Genomic DNA, 18,964 nt, shown 5'->3' with positions numbered 1-18,964 from the left:
GCACATCAACAGCTCTGATTCAAGATAGAATGTGAAGGCCATAAAGACACACATAGTGCTCCATGCGGGTGAAAGAGGAGCTCACACTGGAAATGGGGGTTTAAGGAAAGACCTTGTGAGCAAGGCAATTTGGAGATGGGCCTTGAAGGAGTAAGAGGATTACAAGGGGAGAGCTGGAGAGCAGGGCCCTTCCAGGTAGAGGACACCATCACAAAGGCATGCCGTGGGGGATACGGGTGCATTCAGGGGACAGCAAGCCTCTGACTCAGTGGGACTGAGGGGCATGTGCAGGGAGCAGCAAAAGACCCTTGAATCAGAGCAGCTATTCACAGCCATATGTGGGAGCCTCAGAATGCCAGGGCGAGGCATTTCCATGTGACTTGTTTGGCAGAGAGGAGCCACTAAGCGCTGGCCTGGTGGGAGGTTTGGCAGTCATTCCCTTCTCACCCTCATCCCCATGGCACTGAGTCAGGGGAATTCTAAACCTGCAAAGGGCACGTGATATTCTTTCCTCACTGCATTGCTGGGAAGATAAAATTAGATAAACTTATTTGGAAAGTAAAAAGACTTATATGCAAAAGACTGTTTTGTTTATAAAGATAAAGCTCCCAGGAACTGAATATGGGTTCATCTTCCATCCGGGGCTCCCTGTGTTGGTGACCGAGGCCCCTTTCTCAGGACCTACTACCTGTGCCCCCATCAGTTTTCACCTCTGCACAGCTTGAACCCTCTCTTCAGTCTCCATTTATCCCTCTGCCTCTTACACTCATTTTTCACTTCACGGAATGTTTATGCCTTGTTTAAGCTCTCATTTTGATAGACAGAAAGTGCTCTACCTGGATTTCCCAGGGAACTGGAGCTTAGCAATGGGGGCAGGGAGGAATCTTAGCTGAAATCACATATTCAGGAGCCAAATGGCCTGGGCTCTAATCCCAGTTTTGCCACTTACTAGTAGTGTGACCTTGGACCAGTCACATAACTCCATACTCTTGGTCTATTTCTTGATCTATAAAACAGGGCTGATAGCATTATCCCTCTTGTAGGGATGTTGGGTGCTAGTAGGTGGGAAACACTTAGAATAGTGCCTGGTACAATTATTTGTTTTTATTGTGAGCAAAACTAAACATGCCCCCCGCCCTCTTCTTGTCAAGGGTGTTGGTTTCTGTTCTCCAGAACAGAAATGGGGCAGTCAACCTAGCTTCCCCCGTCTCCCTCTTGACTCCAAACCCCACCTGTGATGGTTAATACTGAATATCAACTTGACTGGATTGAAGGATACAAAGTATTGATCCTGGGTGTGTCTGTGAGAGTGTTGCCAAAGGAAACTAACTTTTGAGTCAGTGGGCTGGGAAAGGCAGAATCACCCTTAACCAACCCTTAATTGTGGGCACAATCTAATCAGCTGCCCGTGAAGCTAGACTATAAGGAGGCAGAAAAATGTGAAAAGAGAGACTGGCCTAGCCTTCCAGCCTACATCTTTCTCCCATGCTGGATGCTTCCTGCCCTTGAACATCGGACTCCAAGTTCTCCAGTTTTGGAGGTTGGACTGGCTATCCTTGCTCATCAGCCTGCAGACGGCCTATTGTGGGACGTCGTGATCATGTGAGTTAATACTTAATAAACTCCCTTTTATGTATATATAACTATTCCATTAGCTCTGTCCCTCTAGAGAACGCTGACTAACACACCAGTCCTGCTGATCTGCCTTCTGGCTTCTAAACCCTTCTGACCACACACATTACCACAGGAGGCTCGACCCTCATCTCTTGTCCTCTAGGCTATTGCAGTTGCCTCTGGTCTTGCCTCCTCTTTAGCCCATCCCTCCCCTGCAGCCAAGGGGATCTTTCCATAACATTTCCTTCAGCAGCTACTCAGCACTTACAGGATAAATCCAGGTTCCTCCTCATGGGCCCATAGCACCATGGGATGTGACCTCTGCCTCTCCTGTTTCTTTGGTGCTCATAATTCACACCACTGTAGTATTTTACATTCCCCACTTCTGGGGTGTAAAACACTCCCTTTCCCTGCTTTGGCATGCATGCCTTCAGAATCCAGCTCCAGCATCACTTCTGGGAGGCTTCTCCCATCCTCAACCCAGCCCCACCCCTGAATCCCTCCTGTCTCTCCCCTCTCACCAATCTGCATTAGAAATGTCTGTCTACCCTCTGAAGCTCTCTGGGAGGCAGGGACTGTTTCATTTGTCCATGGATCTCCTGAATCAAGCATAGCAAAAACTCAATATAGACTGAATGCATTGAATTACATGGAGGAAAAACTGAGGCCACATGTTATGGGCTGAATTGTGTCTCCTGTCCCCAAATTATATGTTGAAGTCCTAACTCAGTGTCTCAGAATGTGACTGTATTTGGAGATAGGGTCTTTAAAGAGGTGATAAGCTAAAATGAGGCCATTAGGGTAAGCCCTAATCCAGTATGACGGGTGTCCTTATAAGAAGAGATTTGGACACAGACAGACACAGATGGAAGCCCATGTAAAGACACAGGGAAAGAGTGTTCAGAAGAAACCAATCCTGAAGACATCTTGTTCTTAGACGTCTAGTCTTCAGAATTATGAGAAAATAAATTTCTGTTGTGTAAGCCACCCCATCTGTGGTACTTTGTTATGGTAGTCTCACAAACTATATATCATATTTCCTTGACATTTAAATTTAAGCACACCAAGTAATTTAAAAGCTAAAGTAACCTGTATTTCTTTCCAAAACAGTTTGTTTCTGTCATGAAATCCCCCAAAATCTTGATACTGCCGAAGTAATTCAATCGGAGGCTGAGAGCCATAGCGATCCAGTCTGGGCATGTTTAAATCATCAACAAAAATCACAATTCGTTTGTTTCCCGGTGCTCCTAGGGAAATAAAATGAATTTAATTTAAGAATTATGATTTTCCCTTAGAAAATGTAAGACAAAGCTAGGGTATGACTTTGGACTCAATGACATCCTACAGGTCATAAAGAGCTCCGTTCTGAGTTCTGCCTGGAGGAGGACAGACTTCCTTCTGGCCACACCCAGGCCCCTGCAGGAAGATGTGGTCCTGGTCAGGACGTCCACATTGTCATTCCAGGTGGCCCCTTACCCTCACTGTCAGGGCACAAGATGGTGGCCTCTCTCCAGCAAGGAATGAACCTTTCTCTGTCTCAGCCACACCCACTGCCCTCAGCAACCGTGTGGCTTAGGCATGAATGAGGAACATCATTTTCTTTCCATAGTAGGAAGAGGAAGAATGCCGAAGTTTCCTTCATAAATGTCATCACAGCACCCTCACAGGGAAACCAGATTAGATATTCAAAAGCATCCTGATCACATCAATGGGAAATCCGGTGCAGTGGGGCTGCACAATGCCACATTTAAATAAATATACACACTCATTAGAAAAAGGAATGAGTGGTAGCAGAGGAAAGAGAAACCCGATGGGCAAATAGCCATGTCCCTGTGGTTGGGATTATTACAGTAGGTGATTCCAAGGCCAACTGAGTGCTCCACTCCATCCTGTGGCCCCCTGGAAGCCAAGTAGCAGGAAGGGGTGGGGGGTAAGGAAGGGGTCTAAGATAAACCTTTGTAAGAATTTGGGGCCCCCACCAGAAAATAGACCGGCATCTATTGCCCTTTGCCTACCTGAGCAGGAGAGAGGGGACAGAGAGAGGAGGCAGTGAAGCAGCTGGCAGCACCATTGTTTGGCATGACAGAGCCTGATGGATGGTGGGCAATGTGGGAGGCAGCCAAGCCTGAGCCCTGGCTGGTGCACCACCCCAGAGACTGTGGACTGAGCAAGTGGGGCCCCAGCTGCAAGAGGCTGCAGATGGACTGCTGGAGAGTGAGGGCTGAGGTCCTGACTCGGACCCTCAGGGAAATTTCCAGTGGTAAGGCCAATGCCTGACCTGCAAACAGCTCTTTTGGGAGTTGCTTACAAGAGCCCACTCCTGAAAGCCTGCCTCACAGACAGCATGGACACCACTCAGTGCCAGCTAGAGAAGCAGGGACCAGCCACAGAGAGGCCCATCTGAGCACTGGCTAGGGAGAAGAAACTTGCCCTTTCCTTCTTCTCCTCCCATTCCCTGCATATTCCAGCCTCCTACAGGGAGGGTGGGGAGGAGTGAAGAGCATCCCATGACCCCTTCACCTCCCGTACGTACCTGGAGCCACAAATCTGGCTTAGGAAAGATGAGAGGAGGAACTTTGAATTGGGTATTGGATTGAGGCTTAGACTGGCCCAGACTCCAAATGTCTGAAGGTGACCAGAAAGTTATGCTAGTTATCTAAGCAGCTAATAAGGGAGGGTGGGGAAGCTTCCACAAAACCTGGCTGAAAGTACTGACTGAAGAAAAAAACAACAGTCTCATACTTATTCCTCACTGAGTTCAGATAACCCAATGTGCCAAATATACACATGTTTGTTTCTTTTAAATAAGGGGAAATCAGTGCATGTTGGAAGAACCTGGGTGGAGAGAGGGAGAGCCATGGAGAGGCAGAGATTGAAGATGTTCTGAGTTTAAGGTGATGATAGAAATAAATGACTTGCTTGGCAACACTAAGATATCTTACATAGCTAGCATAAAAATGCCATGAACAGAATCACCTTTAAAAGTAAATTAAGCAAATAAAATATCCAATTGTCATTTTATTACATGCACTATTTATTTCATTTATTAGCTTAATGAATAATTTGTGTGGGACAAACTAAAATAATGATTCTTACCTAGAATATTTTTTCTTTTTCTCTCCAGTTTTGACTCAATGATCTCTTGTGTCCTTGCAGATGAAGTTTGAGCAGAAAAATTCAGATAAACAGGGACATAGCCAGCTGATTCTTGAATTTTATTTAGCAATCCTTTTGCAATCACAGACTTAAATTAAAATAAGTTAATTAATATCACATGAATATAACTTCTTTCAGTTATATCTGTAATAATTTGGCACAATGAGTAAGAAACAGGATAAAAAGAGAGAAGTTAAAGCCAGATTGAAATGTCTGCTTTCTCTTACTGGAGATTCCATTTATTTATATTTTTCAGAACCAAAGAGATATCCTAATCAGCACTATCTTAGCAAAAAGCTTTAATTTAGTTTCATGCCAAAATCCATCTTGGCTACTCTTCAAGCCAATTTATGGAAAGAGTCACAGAAAGATCCAAATTTCTTTTAGAATATTTTTTTGGGGAAACGGTGAGGTCCTGTTTATGTGGATTCTCCAAAACCAAGAAGCCCAAATCATCAATATTCCTCCCTCCATTCTACTTTAACAAAAAACCCCAAATCGTCAAGGATACCAGCTGTATCAGGTGTAAGTGAACAGGTCGGAGGGGATGGGCTGATCTCTATCAACAGTCTTTTGGGAATGCAAACTCCTCTGCCCAATTCTCATCCAACCAGTGCATTGGCAGCCCCCAAAATACCAAGGGATAAAACATAAAAGCCCCTAAACACAAACGCTGGCCCTCTAGTTCATCTAGTATCAACTCCAAGAATGTGTTCAGAAACTGGCAAACTTTGGAATAATTCCCAGGATCAATATAGATTCAGCATAACGTTTTTCCTGCAAAAGTGCTAAACGCTAAAAAAAATTCCTCTCAGAAATAATATTACTTCTGATGCTAACAATTCTAAGTCCACCATGCCCTCACATTTGGAGAGGACTTCTTGTTTGATGTAAGTTTCCTACCTTGCCCACTCCAGTTATTCCAGTAAACAACACGGAATGCTTGACTGCCAGTAGTTTTTCCATTAGATACCCATAGCGCACTGTGTCAGTTGTGGGGACAAGCATTTCAAAAAATGGAACATCTCGGTTGTATTTGAAAGTAGGTATGATTCGTTCCCAGGGATCCAGCCGTTTGGTGTCAAAGTCCATATGAATGCTCCACAGATCACCAGAACTGGGAAGCTAAAGTACAAAATTAAACACCGCTTTCAACAGGGAATAAGCAATATTGACACACAGTAGTAGATATACTCATATAGAAAAAAAGGCAGTCAAAAAACCTAAATGGATTTGGATTTCTTTTTTCTTTGTAGATACATAGTTATTTAGGTATCTGAGACTAGTTATTTAAACAAAATCATGCAACACAATGCATGAAAATATCTGTTATACCGATTATATTAAAACCCATGTCAGAATTGTATAGCTTTTTAATTAAATTTAACATTCAGGGGCTTACTCCATGCCAAATACTGTCTGTGATGCTGAGGACAAGTGCTGAATGAGACCCAGTCTCTGTCTTCAATGACCTGGTAATCCCCCTGAGGGACATAAGCACTTCAGCTAATACCCATGGGGAAATAAGGGCTCTAAAGGAGTTTATTACAATCACACACACACACACACACACACAAAGGGATGGCTCATTTCTACTTGCAGTGGAGTTATGGTGATGGCTAGAGATTCAGAAAGGCTTCCAGGAGTGGTAATGCTACAACTTAGACTTGAAGAACGAGCTGGAGTCAGATGGGCAAAAAAGGGATGGCATGGGGTGGGAAAGAAGGGGTTCAGGATTCAGACTAAAAAAACAGGATCAGAAGTCTGATGCCATGGAAAATATGATGTATGCTGGGAAGCATGAGAGCGCTGCATACAGTGAGATGAGGCTGGAAATACAGATGGGCCAAGTTATAAAAAGGTTTACTTATTAAAAATCTTAGAGCAACAGTCCAGTGAGGGATTCTAAGCAGGTAGGTAACATAATCAGATTGCATTTCAGAAGTTTCATCCTGGCAGCTGTACAGAGCAATATTGCTCCAAGGTCATTTGACAGTGACTTTTAGTAAGAAATTCATTTTTCATTGTGACTGTACATACATACATATGTGTATCTATAAACATGTAAAATATTTACCTCTACTATGTGCAATTCACTCTACTTTCTTTTTTATTGTTATCCAGAATCAAAGTTTTTTTTTATTATTATTGTACTTTAAGTTCTAGGGTACATGTGCACAACGTGCAGGTTTGTTACATATGCATACATGTGCCATGTTGGTGTGCTGCACCCGTTAACTCGTCATTTACATTAGGTATATCTCCTAATGCTATCCCTCCCCCCTTCCCTCGCCCCGTGACAGGCCCTGGTGTGTGATGTTCCCCACCCTGTGTCCAAGTGTTCTCATTGTTCAATTCTCACCTATGAGTGAGAACATGTGGTGTTTGGTTTTCTGTCCTTGCGATAGTTTGCTCAGAATGATGGTTTGTAGCTTCATCCATGTCCCTACAAAGGACATGAACTCATCCTTTTTTATGGCTGCTAATACTCCATGGTGTATATGTGCCACATTTTCTTAATCCAGTCTATAATTGATGGACATTTGGGTTGGTTCCAAGTCTTTGCCATTGTGAATAGTGCCGCAATAAACATATGTGTGCATGTGTCTTTATAGCAGCATAATTTATAATCCTTTGGGTATATACCCAGTAATGGGATTGCTGGGTCAAATGGTATTTCTAGTTCTAGATCTTTGAGGAATCACCACACTGTCTTCCACAATGGTTGAACTAGTTCACAGTCCCACCAACAGTGTAAAGGTGTTCCTATTTCTCCACATCCCTTTCAGCACCTGTTGTTTCCTGATCGCTATTCTTAACTGGTGTGAGATGGTATCTCATTGTGGTTTTGATTTGCATTTCTCTGATGGCCAGTGATGATTTGCATTTTTTCATGTGTCTGTTGGCTGCATAAATGTCTTCTTTTGAGAAGTGTCTGTTCATATACTTCGCCCACTTTTTGCTGGGGTTGATTTTTTTTCTTGTAAATTTGTTTAAGTTCTTTGTAGATTCTGGATATTAGCCCTTTGTCAGATGGTAGATTGTAAAAATTTTCTCCCAATCTGTAGGTTGCCTGTTCATGCTGATGGTAGTTTCTTTTGCTGTGCAGAAGCTCTTTAGTTTAATTAGATCCCATTTGTCAATTTTGGCTTTTGTTGCCATTGCGTTTGGTGTTTTAGTCATGGAGTCCTTGCCCATGCCTATGTCCTGAATGGTATTGCCTAGGTTTTCTTCTAGGGTTTTTATGGTTTTAGGTCTAACATTTAAGTCTTTAATCCATCTTGAATTAATTTTTGTACAAGGTTTAACGAAGGGATGCAGTTTTAGTTTTCTACACATGGCTAGCCAGTTTTCCCAGCACCATTTGTTAAATAGGGAATCCTTTCCCCATTTCTTGTTTTTGTCAGGTTTGTCAAAGATCAGATGGTTGTAGATGTGTGGTATTATTTCTGAGAGCTCTGTTTTGCTCCATTAGTCTATAGCTCTGTTTTGGTACCAGTACCATGCTGTTTTGGTTACTCTAGCCTTGTAGTATAGTTTGAAGTCAGGTAGCATGATGCCTCCAGCTTTGTTCTTTTGGCTTAGGATTGTCTTGGCAATGTGAGCTCTTTTTTGGTTCCATATGAACTTTAAAGTAGTTTCTTCCAATTCTGTGAAGAAAGTCATTGGTAGCTTGATGGGGATGGCACGGAATCTATAAATTACCTTGGGCAGTATGGCCATTTTCACAATATTGACTCTTCCTATCCATGAGCATGGAATGCTCTTCCATTTGTGTCATCTTTTATTTCATTGAGCAGTGGTTTGTAGTCCTCCTTGAAGAGATCCTTCACATCCCTTGTAAGTTGGATTCCTAGGTATTTTATTCTCTTTGAAGCAATTGCGAATGGGAGTTCACTCATGATTTGGCTCTCTGTTTGTCTGTTATTGGTGTACAAGAATGCTTGTGATTTTTGCACATTGATTTTGTATCCTGAGACTTTGCTGAAGTTGCTAATCAGCTTAAGGAGCTTTTGGGCTGAGACGATGGGGTTTTCTAAATATACAATCATGTGATCTGCAAACAAGGACAATTTGACTTCCTCTTTTCCTAACTGAATACCCTTTACATCTTTCTCCTGCCTGATTGCCCTGGCCAGAACTTCCAACACTATGTTGAATAGGAGTGGTGACAGAGGGCAACCCTGTCTTGTGCCAGTTTTCAAAGGGAATGCTTCCAGTTTTTGCCCCTTCAGTATAATATTGGCTGTGGGTTTGTCATAAATAGCTCTTACTATTTTGAGATACATCCCATCAATACCTAGTTTATTGAGAGTTTTTAGCATGAAGGGCTGTTGAATTTTGTTGAAGGCCTGTTCTGCGTCTATTGAGATATCATGTGGTTTTTGTCATTGGTTCTGTTTATATAATGCATTACGTTTATTGATTTGCATATGTTGTACCAGCCTTGCTTCCCAGGGATGAAACCAACTTGATTATGGTGGATAAGCTTTTTGATGTGCTGCTGGATTCAGTTTGCTAGTATTTTATTGAGGATTTTTGCATCGATGTTCATCAGGGATATTAGTCTAAAATTCTCTTTTTTTTGTTGTGTCTCTGCCAGGCTTTGGTATCAGGATGATGCTGGCCTCATAAAATGAGTTAGGGAGGATTCTCTCTTTTTCTATTGATTGGAATAGTTTCAGAAGGAATGGTAACAGCTCCTCTTTGTACCTCTGGTAGAATTCGGCTGTGAATCCTTCTGGTCCTGGACTTTTTTTGGTTGGTAGGCTATTAATTATTGCCTCAATTTCAGAGCCTGTTATTGGTCTATTCAGGGATTCAACTTCTTCCTGGTTTAGTCTTGGGAGGGTGTATGTGTCCAGGAATTTATCCATTTCTTCTAGATTTTCTAGTTTATTTGCATAGAGGTGTTTATAGTATTCTGTGATGGTAGTTTGCATTTCTGTGGGATTGGAGGTGATATCCTCTTTATCATTTTTTATTGCATCTATTTGATTCTTCTCTCTTTTCTTCTTTATTAGTCTTGCTAGTGGTCTATCAATTTTGTTGATCTTTTTCAAAAAACCAGCTCCTGGATTCATTGATTTTTTGAAGGGTTTTTTGTATCTCTATCTCCTTCAGTTCTGCTCTGATCTTAGTTATTTCTTGCCTTCTGCTAGCTTTTGAATGTGTTTGCTCTTGCTTCTCTAGTTCTTTTAATTGTGATGTTAGGGTGTCAATTTTAGATCTTTCCTGCTTTCTATTGTGGGCATTTAGTGCTATAAATTTCCCTCTACACACTGTTTTAAATATGTCCCAGAGATTCTGGTATGTTGTGTCTTTGTTCTCATTGGTTTCAAAGAACATCGTTACTTCTGCATTCATTTCGTTATGTACCCAGTAGTCATTCAGGAGCAGGTTGTTCAGTTTCCATGTAGTTGAGTGGTTTTGAGTGAGTTTCTTAATCCTGAGTTCTATTTGATTGCACTGTGGAATGAGAGACAGTTTGTTACAATTTCTATTCTTTTACATTTGCTGAGGAGTGCTTTACTTCCACCTATGTGGGCAATTTTGGAATACGTGTGATGTAGTGCTGAGAAGAATGTATATTGTGTTGATTTGGGGTGGAGAGTTCTGTAGATATCTATTAGGTCCACTTGGTGCAGAGCTGAGTTCAATTTCTGGATATCCTTGTTAACTTTCTGTCTTGCTGATCTGCTTAATGTTGACAGTGGGGTGTTAAAGTCTCCCATTATTATTGTGTGGGAGTCTAAGTCTCTTTGTAGGCCTCTAAGGACTTGCTTTATGAATCTGGGTGCTCCTGTATTGGGTGCATATATTTAGGATAGTTAGCTCTTCTTGTTGAATTGATCCCTTTACTATTATGCAATGGCCTTCTTTGTCTCTTTTGATCTTTGTTGGTTTAAAGTCTGTTTTATCAGAGACTAAGATTGCAACCCCTGCTTTTTTTTTGTTTTCCATTTGCTTGGTAGATCTTCCTCCATCCCTTTATTTTGAGCCTATGTGTGTCTCTGCACGTGAGATGGGTCTCCTGAATACAGCACACTGATGGGTCTTGACTCTTTATCCAATTTGCCAGTCTGTGTCTTTTAATTGGAGCATTTAGCCCATTTACATTTAACGTTAATATTGTTATGTGTGAATTTGATCCTGTCATTATGATGTTAGCTGGTTATTTTGCTCATTAGTTGATGCAGTTTCTTCCTAACATCAATGGTCTTTATAATTTGGCATGTTTTTACAGTGACTGGTACCGGCTGTTCCTTTCCATGTTTAGTGCTTTGTTCAGGAGCTCTTGTAAGGCTGGCCTGGTGGTGACAAACTCTCTCAGCATTTGCTTCTCTGTAAAGGATTTTTATTTCTCCTTCACTTATGAAGCTTTGTTTGGCTGGATATGAAATTCTGGGTTGAAAATTCTTTTCTTTAAGAATGTTGAATATTGGCCCCCACCCTCTTCTGGCTTTTAGAGTTTCTGATGAGAGATCTGTGTTAGTCTGATGGGCTTCCCTTTGTGGGTAACCTGACCTTTCTCTCTGGCTGCCCTTAATATTTTTTCCTTCATTTTAACTTTGGTGAATCTGATAATTATGTGTCTTGGAGTTGCTCTTCTCGAGGAGTATCTTTGTGGTGTTCTCTGTATTTCCTGAATTTGAATGTTGGCCTGCCTTGCTAGGTTGGGGAAGTTCTCCTGGACAATATCCTGAAGAGTGTTTTCCAACTTGGTTCCATTCTCCCCATCACTTTCAGGTACACAAATCAGACGTAGATTTGGTCTTTTCACATAGTTCCATATTTCTTGGAGGTTTTGTTCATTTCTTTTTACTCTTTTTTCTCTAAACTTCTCTTCTCACTTCATTTCGTTCATTTGATCTTCAATCTCTGATACCCTTTCTTCCACTTGATAGAATCGGCTGCTGAAGCTTGTGCATGTATCACGTAGTTCTTGTGCCATGGTTTTCAGCTCTGTCAGGTCATTTAAGGTCATCTTCATGCTGTTTTTTCTAGTCAGCCATTTGTCTAATCTTTTCTTTCAAGGTTTTTAGATTCTTTGTGATGGGTTCGAACATCCTCCTTTAGCTCGGAGGAGCTTGTTATTACTGATTGTCTGAGGCCTTCTTCTCTCAACTCGTCAAAGTCATTCTCCTTCCAGCTTTCTTCCATTGCTGGCGAGGAGCTGCGTTCCTTTGTAGGAGAAGAGGCGCTTTGATTTTTAGAATTTTCAGCTTTTCTGCTCTGGTTTCTCCCCATCTTTGTGGTTTTATCTACCTTTGGTCTTTGATGATGGTGTCATACAGATGGGGTTTTGGTGTGGATGTCCTTTGGGTTTGTCAGTTTTCCTTCTAACAGTCAGGACCCTCAGCTGCAGGTCTGCTGGAATTTGCTGGAGGTCCACTCCAGACCCTGTTTTCCTGGGTATCACCAGTGGAGGCTGCAGAACAGCAAATATTGCAGAACGGCAAATGTTGCTGCCTGATCCTTCCTCTGGAAGCTTTGTCTCAGAGGGACACCCAGCTGTATGAGGTGTTGGTCAGCCCCTACTGGGAGATGTCTCCCAGTTAGGCTACTCAGGGGTCAGGGACCCACTTGAGGAAGCAGTCTGTCCGTTCTCAGATCCCAAACTCTGTGCTGGGAGAACCACTACTCTCTTCAAAGCTGTCAGACAGGGACGTTTAAATCTGTAGAAGTTTCTGCTGCCTTTTGTTCAGCTATGCCCTGCCCCCATAGGTGGAGTCTACAGAGGCAGGTAGGCCTCCTTGAGCTGTGGTGGGCTCCACCCAGTTTGAGCTTCCTGGCCACTTTGTTTACCTACTCAAGCCTCAGCAATGGCGGACACCCCTCCCCCAGCCTCGCTGCCACCATGCAGTTCAATCTCAGACTGCTGTGCTAGCAGTGAGTGGGGCTCTGTGGGCATGGGACCCTCTGAGCCAGGTGCGGGATATAATCTCCTGGTGTGCTGTTTGCTAAGACCATTGGAAAAGCGCAGTATTAGGGTGGGAGTGTCCCGATTTTCCAGGTCACAGCTTCCCTTGGCTAGGAAAGGGAATTATCCAACCCCTTGTGCTTCCTGGGTGAGGTGATGCCCCACCCTGCTCCGTGGGCTGTACCCACTGTCAGACAAGCCCCACTGAGATGAACCCAGTACCTCAGTTGGAAATGCAGAAATCACCCATCTTCTGTGTTGCTCATGCTGGGAGCTGTAGACTGGAGCTGTTCCTATTTGGCCATCTTGGAACCTCCTCAATTCACTTTACTTTCTATTCTATTTTTTTTAAACCTCAAGGTATAACATAACCTTTTTTGTCAAATTTTAAGAGTCCATTTTAGAGAGTTTTGTATATGTACATATTAATATAACCACACTAGATTAAAATATAGAACATGTACAGCACCTCAGAAGGCTTCTTTCTTCCACTTCTTTGTTAATACTAGTTTGTCTATTTGACCATCCTTTCACCAATGCCACACTCTGAATTGCTGTTGTTTTAATGTCTTGAATTATTCAAGTCATGTAGTTTAAGTCTTCCAAATGTGTGTTCCTTCAAGATTATCTCAGTTATTATAGGTCTTTTACATTTTTATATAAATTTTAGAATGAGATTGTCAGATTTCATGGAAAAAAATCTGTTGGGATTTTGGGATTGAAGTTGCCTAAAATCTTCAAAATATTTTGGAAAGAACTGATAACTTAATAATAGTATCTCAATCCATGAACACAGTATATCTCTCCATTTATACAGATCTTTTAAAATTTCTCTCAACAATGTTTTGTAATTTTCAGCAGAGGTGTTTCACATCATTCATTAATTTTATTCCTAAGTAGTTGGTATTTTGTTGCTTTTATAAATGGCATTCTTTTAAATTTTCATTTGTTAACTGTGGACCTTATCTCCAAGGGCCTTACTAATGTACTTATTAATTGCAATCATTTGTTTGTAGATTTTTTTTTAGGATTTTCTACATATTCAGTCATTTTTTTCTGCAAATAATGACTATTTTACTTCTTCCTTTCCAAAGTTTATGTTTTATTTCTTTTTCTTGTCTTACTGCACTGGCTAGACTCTCCAATATAGTGTTTACTAAAAGTTGTAATAGAGGATATTTCCTTTTTAAAAACTGGGTTGTGACCATTTCACTTGATTTCATGACCAGTTAATAGATTGTGACCTTTAATTTTAAAAATACTAGTAGAGAGGGTGAATTAGATATGACTGGAGCAAAAGAAAAGGAATAATAAATAGGCTATTTTAATAGCCCATGGAAGAAATAATAAGAACCTGGGTTATCCAAAGGCAGCAAGGATGAAGACAAAAGGACATATTAAAAAAATACTTAGGTGATAAAATTTATTGAATACTGACATATTATTTAATTTACATTCTATATTCAAATATTGCCATTTTTTCCAATAATATAATTTATAGCTATATTTTTCCAAGTCTAAGATCCAATCCAGGATCATGCATTGCATTTAATTATCTCTCCTTAGTCTCCTTTTATTCAGAAAAGTCTCTCAACTTTGTCTCTTATGACATAGATACATTTGAAGAATATAGTCCAGTTTATTTTATAAAATATTCATTGGTTTGGATTTTCCAGGTGTAACCTCATGATTAGATTCAAGTTATGCATTTTTGAAATAAATATCACAGAAGCAAGATTATATCTTTCACAATGCCCCATATCAGGAAACAGGCACAGGTTTGCCTTGATGTTAGTTAAATTGATCATGTAGCTAAGGTGCTGTTTACAAGTTTTTTTTTAAAGTAAATACTTAGAAACTATGTAAATACTGCTTATCATGAAACCTCTACCCACTAATTTTAGTATTCATTGATGATTCCTGCCTAAATCAATTATTACAATAACGGTTGCAAGGTGATGACTTTCTAACTTTATCCATTATTCTTTCTGCATACGTTAGTTGGTATTAGCTCTAAGAAAGAGTTTTTTGGCCAGGCGCGGTGGCTCACGCTTGTAATCCCAGCACTTTGGGAGGCCGAGGCGGGCGGATCACGAGGTCAGGAGATCGAGACCATCCTAGCTAACATGGTGAAACCCCATCTCTACAAAAAATACAAAGAATTAGCCGGGCGTGGTGGTGGGCGCCTGTAGTCCCAGCTACTCAGGAGGCTGAGGCAGGAGAATGGCGTGAACCCAGGAGGTGGAGCTTGCAGTGAGCCGAGATTGCGCCACTGCACTCCAGCCTGGGCGACAGAGTGAGACTCCGTCTCAAAAAAAAACAAAAAAAAACAAAGAGTTTTTCTTTCTTCCCTACTTATTTATGTAGTCATGCATATTTTTATTATGAGTATGGACTTACAGATTTTTATTTTACTAAAAGGGTTATGATCCTATACTATGATTATCGATTTTGAGGCTTAAATCTATCCATCTTTGACCAGTAGGAGTCTTCAAACTGCCTTCTGTGTTCTTTTGACATGTCACATCATTCTTTGAGCACTTTTTTACTATGCAACATAAAATAGTTGTTTTGTATTTTCCCTGATCCAGTCTTGAAATCAAATATTTTACTAAGAATTTCTCATTTTCTTTAGTGGAGAATGACAATAATATTTAAAAATAAGTATACTAGATATGCTCATTGCTGATATCAAGGTGTCTTTGTGTCTAGTTCCTTTCAGCACATGGACTAGAAAATTTACATGTATGTATACACACATCAATTTTCATACATTTATTTATTTATTTAAAGACAGAGTCTTGCTCTGTTGCCCAGGCTGGAGTGCAGTGGTAAGATCATAGCTCAGTGCAGCCTCAAACTCCTGGGCTCAAGAAATCCTCTTGCCTCAGCCTCCTAAGTAGCTAGAACTACAGGTGTGCACCATTGAGCTTGGATACTAAAAAAATTTTTTGTAGAGACAGGGTCTTGCTATATTGCGCAGGCTGGTCTCAAACTCCTGGCCTCAAGTGGTCCTCCTGCCTTAGCCTCCCAAAATGCTGGGATTACAGGTGTAAGCCATGCGCCCAGGCAATTTTCATACATTTACATGTATGTATGTTAACATTTTGAATATCAGTGAGTACTGAGATCTGCAATACCAATCCAATAAAACAGAGTGCATTCTAATTTTTCTCTTTCCATACATATTTGTAAATCCCTTCTTTAACAGTGAGAAATTCATTGCCATTATTCTCAATATATTTACTTATTTAGGCAATCTTAGAATATATAGCAAGTACATTCCAGCAATTCAGAATAACTAACCAATCACACTGTTATTTTCTTTTTTTTTTTTTTTTTTGAGACGGAGTCTCGCTCTGTCACCCAGGCTGGAGTGCAGTGGCGCAATCTCGGCTCACTGCAAGCTCTGCCTCCCTGGTTCACGCCATTCTCCTGCCTCAGCCTCTCCGAGTAGCTGGGACTATAGGCGCCCGCCACCACGCCCGGCTAATTTTTTGTATTTTTAGTAGAGATGGGGTTTCACCATGGTCTCGATCTCCTGACCTCGTGATCCGCCCACCTCGGCCTCCCAAAGTGCTGGGATTACAAGCATGAGCCACCGTGCCCGGCCCACACTGTTATTTTCACACTGTGAAAAATAAATTTACTAAGTAGAATTCAACATTTGTTTACAGTAGAGAGTTTTTATATACTTACACATCTTACCTTTTTAATGTGACTGGGAGAGGGCTCCTAACTTAAAAATTATGATAAATGTTATTTATGGATGGAAAAACATGAATAATTTTAGGAACCAGCTTAGTGTATAAGTTATATTTTCAATAGAACTAAAGCTTTTAAAGTTTTAATCTTAAAATTTAAGTAATTCAGAATTATTATGTTAAAATATAATTTATTTGGTTCTTACCCTGGCATCAGGATTATCATCAAATTGTGTTCTAATAAATGTATCAAAAGAATCACGACAGTTTTCGGTTAGGTTTCCACCCAAAGACCACAAATAACAGAATACAAAAGTCTGACATAGTATAGTGTTCAGTTTTGTTTGCTCCTGAAAGAATAAAGAGAAACAGACTTAATATTTTATATATGAACATAAAAAGAATCCTAAGCTGCAAAGTGTAAAGATATTTTTCTTTCATTTGGACTCACACACTTTTAAATGTGCACAGTGTATGTTTCTTATACTTCACTCAATGGTTCACAGAGTGGTGTTTTCTTATAGTTATATATTATAACCACTGATGAGAAAATGAATGAGAAGGAATATGTAGGGAAAAAAAGTCCAAGTTTGTCTTTCAACTGATTATTATAACTTTTTAAATGCCTGCATGAAGGTATGTAAGCAGACTGAGAACATCTTGTATTGGGAATATGTTGTAGACTGTAAGAGAATTCAAAACTGAGTAGAGGAATAAACTATACATGCTAATGTTACTTGTAGCTTTGAGATTCTACGAATGTAATCACAGCTATTAGTCCCCTGAAAAATTAACTTAAAAATCAAATGTTTATATTTTAGAATGGAGTCATTTCTTTGCAAAGAACTTATACAATAATCTAATTTTTCTAGCTTCATAGCAGTAAGAAAACTCTTCATACCATTGCCAAGTTGACTCCATCTTTCCCAAGTATCAAGGACTCCAATAAGCAACAGAGTGTAGTAACTTTGCTGATGTCCACTTGTGGAATTGCTTGGCTGCACTTTTTATTGATAAAATGTAAACCTTCATCAACATAACGTTGGAAAAGATTCAATATATATTCTTGGGTTTCCTCAGTCAGCTGAAAATGAAACAAATGATAGTTTAGCAAGACCTGATAAATATATAATTAAGTTTAGAATTAGGTTGGTTAAAATCTAGATATTTCTATATATTAAATGACCTTTAGACCAAAGGCTATAACTATCACAACATATTAAACAAATTAATTTTAAGGAAACCTTTTATGACTGGGAAGGGATACATAGGGGAAATTATGGGTAGTTGATTGCGTTCTATTTCTTGGTCTGGCAATGGGTTCAGAGGTGTTAATTTCATAATTATTTCTTAAGCTGCCAATACATATTTCATGCACTCTTCTATATTGATGTTCTTTCACAATTATTAACAATGAAAAAGAAGAAACACAGAAGACAACATTTTAATATCTATGTAAGGTAGAAAAATAATTTCCAAATATTTAAAAGTGAATTCAGCCCCTCTCACTACTCTTATTCAACGTTGTCCTGAAGTTCTAGCTAATGCAATAGGACAATAAAAGGAAATAAAAGGTATATAGATTGGGAAGGAAGAAATAAAACTGTCTTTGTTTACAAATAACATAATTGTCTATGTAGAAAATCTACCTAAATTGACAAAACAAAACAAATAAAACTGGAACTCATAGGTAATTATAGCAAAGTTGCAGGATATGAGGTTAACATATACAAGTCAATCATTTTCTTAGACACCAGCAAGGAGCAATTGGAATTTGAAATTAAAAATATAACACAATTTACATTAGTGCCAAAAATAAATTAACTATAAATATAACAAAATATGTAGTAGATCTATATAAGATAAGCTATAATACTCTGATGAAAGAAGCTAAAGAACTACCAAATAAATGGAGACAAATACCACATTCATGGACAGGAAGACTAAATAGTCTTAAGATGTCAATTTCTCTGATGTTATCTATAAATTCAACACAATCTCAGTTAAAATTCCAGCAAGTTACTTTGTGGATTAATTGACAAACTGATTCTAAAGTTTATATGGAAAGGCAAAAGACCCAGAATAACCAACACAACAATGAAGAAAAAGAACAAAGTTGAAAAACTGACACTACCCAACTTCAAGACTTACTATACAGCTGCAGTAATCAAGACAGTGGGTTATTGGTGAAAGAATGGACAAGTAGATCAATGGAACAGAATGGAGAGCACAGAAATAGACCTACATAAATACAGTCAATTGATTTTTAACAAAAAAGCAAAGGCAATCCGATGGAGAAAGGACAGTCTTTTCAACAAATGGTGCTGGAACAACTGGATATACACATGCAAAAAAACGAATCTAGACACAGACCTTATACCCTTCCTAAAAATTAACTGAAAATGGATTATAAGTGTAAAGCACAAAATATACAGTTTTTAGAAGATAACAGGAGAAAATCTACATGACTTTGGGCTTGGTGATGACTTTTTAGGTATGACACCAAAGGCACCATCCATGAGAGAAAAAACTGGTAAGTTGAATTTCATTAAAATTAACTTCTACT

The 18,964-nt window shown here is 39.8% G+C and overlaps 1 protein-coding gene across 10 annotated transcripts in view; it reads right to left on the bottom strand.

The window, feature by feature from the left end:
- DNAH6 (dynein axonemal heavy chain 6) overlaps positions 1-18,964 on the bottom strand; it is a 350,848-nt gene that overhangs the window by 143,918 nt on the left and 187,966 nt on the right. For all 10 annotated transcript variants that reach the window (XM_055243630.2, XM_055243633.2, XM_063617552.1 and 7 more), the window contains 5 exons: positions 17,300-17,482; positions 16,605-16,748; positions 5,674-5,895; positions 4,711-4,858; positions 2,704-2,861 (listed from right to left, as the gene is read on the bottom strand). In XM_055243630.2, the coding sequence (XP_055099605.1) occupies positions 2,704-2,861; positions 4,711-4,858; positions 5,674-5,895; positions 16,605-16,748; positions 17,300-17,482 (855 nt within the window). The remainder of the gene's footprint in view (positions 1-2,703; positions 2,862-4,710; positions 4,859-5,673; positions 5,896-16,604; positions 16,749-17,299; positions 17,483-18,964) is intronic.

Source organism: Symphalangus syndactylus, chromosome 14, assembly GCF_028878055.3.
Source record: "Symphalangus syndactylus isolate Jambi chromosome 14, NHGRI_mSymSyn1-v2.1_pri, whole genome shotgun sequence".
Taxonomy (NCBI): domain Eukaryota; kingdom Metazoa; phylum Chordata; class Mammalia; order Primates; family Hylobatidae; genus Symphalangus; species Symphalangus syndactylus.
The sequence above is the reverse complement of the archived record's forward strand: the minus strand, read 5'-3'. Positions and strand labels throughout refer to the sequence as shown.